Here is an 8,034-nt window from a genome sequence, read left to right on the forward strand (position 1 = left end):
GTGTTATCAATTCTAGAAGGAGTGAAAGAGACAAGTCCCCTGGCAGGATGAGATTTATCCGAGGATTCTCTGGGATGCTAGGGAGGAGATGGCGGAGCCTTTGGCCTTGATCTTTGAGTCGTCATTGTCTACAGGTTTAGTACCAGAGGACTGGAGGATTGCAAGTGTGCCCTTGTTCAAGAAGGGCAGTAGAGATGACCCAGGTAATTATAGACCAGTGAGCCTTACTTCTGTTGTAGGAGAGGGTTTGGAAAGAATTATAAGAGATAAGATTTATAATCAGCTAGCAAGCAACAATTTGATTGCAGATAGTTAACATGGTTTCGTCAAGGGTAGGTCATGTCTGGAATTTGATACAGACATACAAGATGATCAGAGGAGGAGATAGGGTGGACAGTGAATGTGCTTTTCCTCGGATGATGACATCAGCTTGTACGAGAGGGTATAACTACAAATTGAGGGGTGATAGATTTAAAACAGATGTCAGAGGCAGGTTCTTTACTCAGAGAGTGGTAAGGGCGTGGAATGCCCTACCTGCCAGTGTAGTTAACTCAGCCACATTATGGGCATTTAAACATTCCTTGGATAAACACATGGATGATGATGGGATAGTGTGGAGGTATGGGCTTAGATTAGTTCACAGGTCGGTGCAACACCGAGGGCCGCAGGGCCTGTTCTGTGCTGTACTTTTCTATGTTTTATGTTCTAATACCACTAGGCCATCGCCTCCCCCAACTGAGATACTGGCACTCTGAGAGCTGACTCTGAAGGGGCTGTATTAGAGTCAAGGGCTTTTCACATGTAAGTAGAGGGAGACTTGGTGATAGGATACTGGCCTCTGTGAAGTTATTTCAGTCTCAGATTCAGGCAGTTCAATCATAGTGGAGAAGCTGGGTTCTTTCTCCATAGGCCAGAGAAGGTAAAGAGGAGATTTATTCTCAACTCACTCACAGGATGTGGGCATCGCTGGCTGGGCCAACATTTATTACCCATCCCTAGTTGCCCTCTTGAGAAGGTGGGGGTGAGCTGCCTTCTTGAACCGCTGCAGTCCACCTGCTGTAGGGTAGACCCACAATGCCCTTAAGGAGGGAATTCCAGGATTTTGACCCAGCGACACCGAAGGAACGGTGATACATTTCCAAAAACACTTGGCAAAAACATAATGTAGGAAATTGCGAAGTCACTCCGTTTGGGAGGAAGAATCAAAAATGCAGTTTATTACTGGGGTGGAACATTCTGGAAATGTGCTGTGCAGAGGGATCTGGGTGTTCTTACGATTGAAACACATGTTAGCGTGGAGGTGCAGTGAGTAATTAAGGAGGTAAATGGAATTTTGGCATTTATTGCTAGAGGATTGGAGTTTAAATGAGAGGAAGTCTTGTTACAACAGTACAGGATGTTGCTGAGGCCATATCTGGAGTATTGTGTACCGTTTAGACCCTGTGTCTGAAAAACAAATATACCAGCAATAGCAACAGCTCCAAAAGAGATTCACTCAACTGATTCCTGGGATGAGAGGATTGATTTATCAGGAATGTCTAAACAGATTAGGACTTTACTCATTTGAATTCAGAATAATGAGTCTTGATCTTATTGAAACATACAATTCTGAGGCGACTTGACAAGATAGGTGTAGGGAAGATGTTTGGGGAATCTCAAACTCAGGGACACAGTTACAAGATAAAGGGACACTCATTTAAGACTGAGATCCAAAGGAATTTCTCCTCCCAGAGAGTAGTGAATGTCTGGAATTCTCTACCCCAGAGGGTTCTGGAGGCTAGATCACTGTAAGTATATCAAGAGGAGGTAGATAGATTTTTGAGGGATCTGAGGAGCTGGGTTGAAGCCAGTGCAGATCAGCCACGATCATATAGAATGGCAGGGTGGGCTTGAGGGGCTGAATGGCCTGTGTGTGCTGCTAATCCATTTGTTTTGCATTCGTTTACGATGGATTGTCAGATCCCAAGATTGATTCCACCGTCAGCGGTAAGCATTATGGCACTCCCCAGCAACAAATGGTGACCATCCCTGCACAGTTCAAAGTTCGCCGTACCTGGAATGACCCGATGCAGAGGTCAAGATAAAGTCTAATGGCTAGCACGGCCCCATCAGGAGGGAAAGCACAGACGATGTAGTGCACACCAAACAGAGGGACGAGCAGCAGGGTTGACTTTGTCAGTCGCCTGTGTAGAGAGGAGAACAATTCAATGAAACACTGAGAATGGCAAATCTTTCCTTTTTCATCCTGAAGGATGAATTCTGCAATGCTTCCCAGATCCTTACAGCTCAGGGCTGCCCTAGGCACGGAACAAGAAACTTGCTATAAGGGGTCATGGTTCTGAAAGCGTTGATGTTGGAGTTGCATTAGCTCCAGCCGTCCTTCAGTGGCTAATCTTACTGGGATCCTAATGGAGACAGGCAGGAGGCTGGAAGAACACAGCAAGCCAGACAGCATCAGGAGGGGAGAAGTTGACGTTTCGGGTGTAACCCTTTCCAAGGCTGAAGAAGGGTCACACCCGCAACATTGACTTCTCCACCTCCTGATGATGCCTGGCTTGCTGTGTACTTCTAGCCTCCTGCCTGTATAGATTGGATTCCAGCATCTGCAGTGTTTTTTGTCTCTAACCAAGGGGTCCTAATGGAGACAGACATAATTTACCTGGCTACATAGACTGCCTCCATTTGTACATTTGGAGACTTGGGATGTGCAATTGGTGAATGCAACTGTCGTTGGACACAAATATTATGCAAGGGCTTGTGAGGCAATGTTGTGTAAGGATTCCGAATGAGTTACATTGAAGGTCCATGTGTTGGCACCAACCCTGATGGTGCATTTGGATGGAGAAACAGTCAGCCCTGGAGCTGGATATACTGTACCCAACCCCAAACAGTTGTAACTGTGCCTAACTGGTTAACTTCTGGAAAAAGACACATTTTGCCAAACCTCTTTGTGTTGTACTCATCAGGACAATTTGCAAGAATACCAACTCAAGACAAAAAAAAGCATTTATAAGGGAGGCAATGGCCTGCTGGTATTATTGTTAGACTGTTAATCCAGAGACCCAGGTAATGTTCTGGGGACACGGGTTCAAATCCCACCAAGGCAGATGGTGTAATTTGAACTCAGTTAAAATCTGGAAGTAAGGGTCTAATGATGACCATGAATCCATTGTTGGAAAAATCTATCTGGTTCACTAATAGCCTTTAGGGAAGGAATCTGCCATCTTTACCTGGTCTGGCCTACGTGTGACTCCAGACCCACGGCAATGTGATTGACACTTAACTACCCTCTGGGTAATTAGGGTGGGTAATAAATGCTGGCCCATCCAGCGTTGCCCTCATCCCGTGAATGAATTAAAAAATGAAATGCATGAGAGGAAAGGGTTAATTGGTCGGCAAGTGAATTCTGAAGGGATGGCACGGTGGCTCAGTGGTTAGCACTGCTGCCTCACAGCGCCAGGGTCCTGGGTTCGATTCCAGTGTGGAGCTTGCACATTCTCTGCGAGGGTTTCCTCCGGGTACTCCGATTTCCTCTCACAGTCTAAGGATGTGTAGTTTAGGGCGGATTAGGAACAGGAATAGACATGGAATGAGTGGGAGGACAATGGTGTTCTAACTGGGGCCAGTGGCCATGGTGGTACCCAGGTGTACCCATCACTGGCTGGAGAGAGCTGAGGAGGTTTGGCCAATAACACATGCCATTGTCTTCCTGCCATCTTTATGGACCTGGACCCAGGCTGTGTAGAAGCTGCAGTTTCTGTCCAGTGGGAAGCAGCCCAGACTGACATCCTCCCCACCCTCTCCCCCCCCCCCCCCCACCCACCCACTAGTACGGTCCCTCCATGACCAGAGGTGAAAGGATCCGCGGTGCTGGGCTACACACACAGCGAGTGCCTTCTGCTAGCACCTACCTGTACTGTGAGGAGATAGCTGTGTGGACCTCCCTCGGCATCACCTTCTGCACCAGGATCCGGATGATGTTAATGAAAAGCACAAAGTTGATCTGCAGAAGGAGAGGAAAGGATGTGAGAAGCAGGAATAGGCCATTCAGCCCTTCTAACCTGCCCTGCTGTTCAATCAATTGATCAGAGTCAAGCGAATGCAGTTAATTAAATGATTGTCTTGTGGTTGAGGGTTCAATATCAGCCAAGATGGCAAGGAAGGCGAGCCTCTTCTTTGACATCAGGCCATGTGATTATTTCCAGAGGAGGACAGACCAGGGCCTTCATTTAACTGATAGGAACAGGAGTGGAGCCTTCAGCCCCTCGAGCCTGTCCCACCATTCCCAGCTGATCTGTGGCCTAATTCCATATACCTGCCTTGGGCCCATATCCTTTAATATCTCTGCTTAATGAAAACGTAGCTATCTCAGATTTAAAACAAACAACTGATCCACTGTGGTTTCTGCAAGAGAGGTCCAAACCTCTCCCACCCCGTTGTGTGTAGAAGTGTTTCCTAGCACCTCTCCTGCACAGTCTGACCCTAATTCACAGACTGTGCCCCTACCTCTGGAATCCCCAACCAGTGGAAATAGAATATCTTTTCAAGTTAATATCCTGAAGACGTCAATCAGATCACTCCTTCTAAATTCGAGAGACAACCGACCGAATTTGTGTAATCTCTCCTCACAACATTAAAAAAGAACAGTGTCTCTGACTTGGATAATACTGACTTGGGAGAAATACACCTGATACTGTGTTGAAATCTCTAGACCAGCCTTCAGACTGGGACATTGGGCCAGAAACCCTGGCTAACCCCACGAGGCTGAGATAGAGACGAAAAGCAACACCTCTGTCCACGTCTGCACCAAGAGCTGGCAGACTGGTGTCATGATACGGTCACTGGACAAAGTAACTCCAGGCTAATGTTCCGGAGATGTTGGTCTGAATCCCATTACAGCAGATGGTTAAACCTTGTCAGAATGGAAAAGGTGAGTCAAATCCCAAACTTGCGTCAAGAGCCCAATGTGGTTAGTTTCAACTTAAGGAGGGGATAGATTCTTAATGAGAAATGGGGTTTGAGGGTTTAGATTAGATTAGATTACTTTACAGTGTGGAAACAGGCCCAACAAGTCCACACCGACCCGCCGAAGCGCAAACCACCCATACCCCTACATTTACCCCTTACCTAACACTATGGGCAATTTAGCATGGCCAATTCACCTTCCCTGCACATCTTTGGACTGTGGGAGGAAACTGGAGCACCCGGAGGAGACCCACGCAGACACGGGGAGAATGTGCAAACTCCACACAGTCAGTCGCCTGAGGCGGGAATTGAACCCGGGTCTCTGGCGGTGTGAGGCAGCAGTGCTAACCACTGTGCCACCGTGCCGCCCACTATGGGGAACGGGCAGGTGAGGCCAAGGTGAGATCAGCCATGACCATAATGAGTGGGGGAGCAGGCTCAAGGGGCTGAATGGACTCCTGGCTCTTGTCTAAAAGGCTGATTAAAGGCTTACTGTAATCACTTACTGCAATAGACGCCACAATTGGTCCTTTGATTATCCACCAGTACGGAGAACCTTCAATAACATCCCAGCACCTGGTAATGTAACACAATGTCAATGGGAAACTGCCCACAGCATTCTCTCCTTCGGTTTGGTGACCAACACTACACCGCAACGCACCACCTCTACCATCAACAACCATCAAGAAGAGGAAGTGAAGCAGGCACATTGGGCTAGCATCTCATTCCGTCACCAAGGCCTGGCATTCCCTCCCTAACGACATGGTGGGTGCAGAGTGCAGCAGTTCAAGAAGGCAGTTCACTACCACCTTCTCAAGAGCAACAGGGGACTAATGGTAAACGTTGGCCCAGCCAGTGATGCCCACATCCTGTGAGTGAATTAAGAATAAATCTCCTCTTCACCTAACACTAACCCAGCTAACCTGCACAACCCTGGACATTATGGACAATTTAGTGTGGCCAACCCACGCATCTTTGGTCAGAAGTCACGTGATACCAGGTTATAGCCCCTCTTTCCTGATGAAGGGATTATGCCTGAAACGTCGATTCTCCTGCTCCTCGGATGCTGCCTTGCTTTTCCAGCACCACACTCTCGACTCTCGACTCTGCATCCGCAGTCCTCACTTTCTCCTTATAGTCCAACAGGTCCATTTGAAATCACAAGCTTTCAGACCAACACCTCCACACCTTTGGACTGTGGGCGGAAACCCACACTGACACAAGGAGAACGTGCAAACTCCAAACAGACAGTGGCCCGAGGCTGGGATTGAACCCAGGTCCCTAGCGCTGTCAGGAAGCAGTGCTAATGGCTGAGCCTCCAGGCTATCATACACTTGCTCACCAGTAACCTGTTCCCTGATGCTCCCTTTGGTTTCCGTCAGGTCCCCATTCACCTCCTGATCTCTCATTGCAACCTTGGTCTGAACATTGTACGAGCTAAACTCCAGAGGTAAAAATCTGGTAAATGGAACATAACGTGGGAAAGAGTGAAATAGCACAGATTGCAGGCATGATAAAAAAGAATGAATTGACATGGTGAGAGATTGCAGATCTCCGAGCTGCAGGAGGATCTGGGTGTCCCAATCACAAAAGGTACAGCAAGTAATTCAGAACATGAGTAGAATGTTATCCCTTATCTTGGAGATTATTTGAATAAAAAAGGTAACATTTCAGGGGATTAGAGAGGTTGCGCTTGGAATATTGTGCACAGTATTTGACTGCAAAAGGATTGGAAGCATTTCAGAGAAAGTTTAGATTAGATTAAATTCCCTACAGTGTGGGAACAGGCCCTTCGGCCCACCTAGTCCACAATGACCCTCTGAAGAGTAACCCACCCAGACCCATGTCCCTCTGACTAATGCACCGAACACTATGGGCAATTTAGCATGGCCAATTCACCTGCACATCTTTGGATTGTGGGAGGAAGCCGGAGCACTCAGAGACTCAGAGCACTCAGAGACACGGGGAGAATGTGCAAACTCCACACAGACAGTCGCCCGAGGCGGAAATTGAACCCGGGTCCCTGGCGCAGTGAGGCAGCAGTGCTAACCACTGAGCCACCGTGCCACCCCTGACTAATCCCTGCCCATTTACCAGACTAATCCCTGCATTTGGTGACTTGACGCACCCACATAAACACTGAGACTACAAGAGCAGGTCAGAGGCTAGGAAACTGCAGTGAGTACACACCTCCCAACTCTCTAAAGCCTGTCCACCATCTCCAAGGCACAAGTCAGGATTGTGATGGAATCCTCCCCACTTGCCTGGATGGGTGCAGCTCCAACAACACTCAAGAAACTTGACACCATCCAGGACAAAGCAGCCCCTGCTTGATTAGCACCCTTTCTGCCATCTTCAACATCCACTCCTTCCATCACTGATGCCCTGTGGGAGCAGTATGTTCCATTTATGAAATAGAGTCAGAAAGTCATAAAGCTGTACAGCACAGAAACAAACCCTTCGGTCCAGCTCATCCACGCCGACCAGATATCCTAACCTAGTCTAGTCCCATTTTCCAGCACCTGGCCCATATCCCTCTGAACCCTTCCTATTCATATACCCATCCAGATGCCTTTTAAATGTTGTAATTGTACCAGCCTCCACCACTTCCTCTGGCAGCTCATTCCATACACGTACCACCCTATGCATGAAACAGCTGCCCCGTAGGTCCTTTTTATATCATTCCTCTCTCACCTTAAACCTATGCCCTTGTGTTATGGAATCCCCCACTCCAAGGAAAAGACCCCCATGTCCATTTGCCCTATCCATGCCCCTCAAGATTTTATAAACCTCTATAAAGTCACCCCTCAGCCTCCAACGCTCCAGGGAAAACAGACCCAGCTTATTCAGCCTCTCCCAATAGTTCAAACCTTCTAACCCTGGCAACATCCTTGTAAATCTTTTCTGAACCCTTTCAAGTTTCACAACATCCTTCCAATAGGAAGGAGATCAGAATTGCATGCAATATTCCAACAGTGGCCTAACCAATGTCGTGTACAGCTGCAACATGACCTCCCAACTCCTGTACTCAATACTCTGACCAATAAAGGAAAGCATACCAAACGCCGC

At 47.8% G+C, this 8,034-nt stretch overlaps 1 protein-coding gene across 1 annotated transcript in view; it reads right to left on the reverse strand.

Annotated features, from left to right (window-relative positions):
- ghrhrl (growth hormone releasing hormone receptor, like) overlaps positions 1–8,034 on the reverse strand; it is a 71,661-nt gene that overhangs the window by 12,224 nt on the left and 51,403 nt on the right. Inside the window, exons 9-11 of the mRNA XM_043690845.1 lie at positions 5,472–5,541; positions 3,912–4,003; positions 2,054–2,183 (exon numbers count right to left, since the gene is read on the reverse strand). Of these exons, the coding sequence (XP_043546780.1) occupies positions 2,054–2,183; positions 3,912–4,003; positions 5,472–5,541 (292 nt within the window). The remainder of the gene's footprint in view (positions 1–2,053; positions 2,184–3,911; positions 4,004–5,471; positions 5,542–8,034) is intronic.

The sequence above is a fragment of the Chiloscyllium plagiosum genome, chromosome 5 (assembly GCF_004010195.1).
Source record: "Chiloscyllium plagiosum isolate BGI_BamShark_2017 chromosome 5, ASM401019v2, whole genome shotgun sequence".
Lineage (NCBI taxonomy): Eukaryota > Metazoa > Chordata > Chondrichthyes > Orectolobiformes > Hemiscylliidae > Chiloscyllium > Chiloscyllium plagiosum.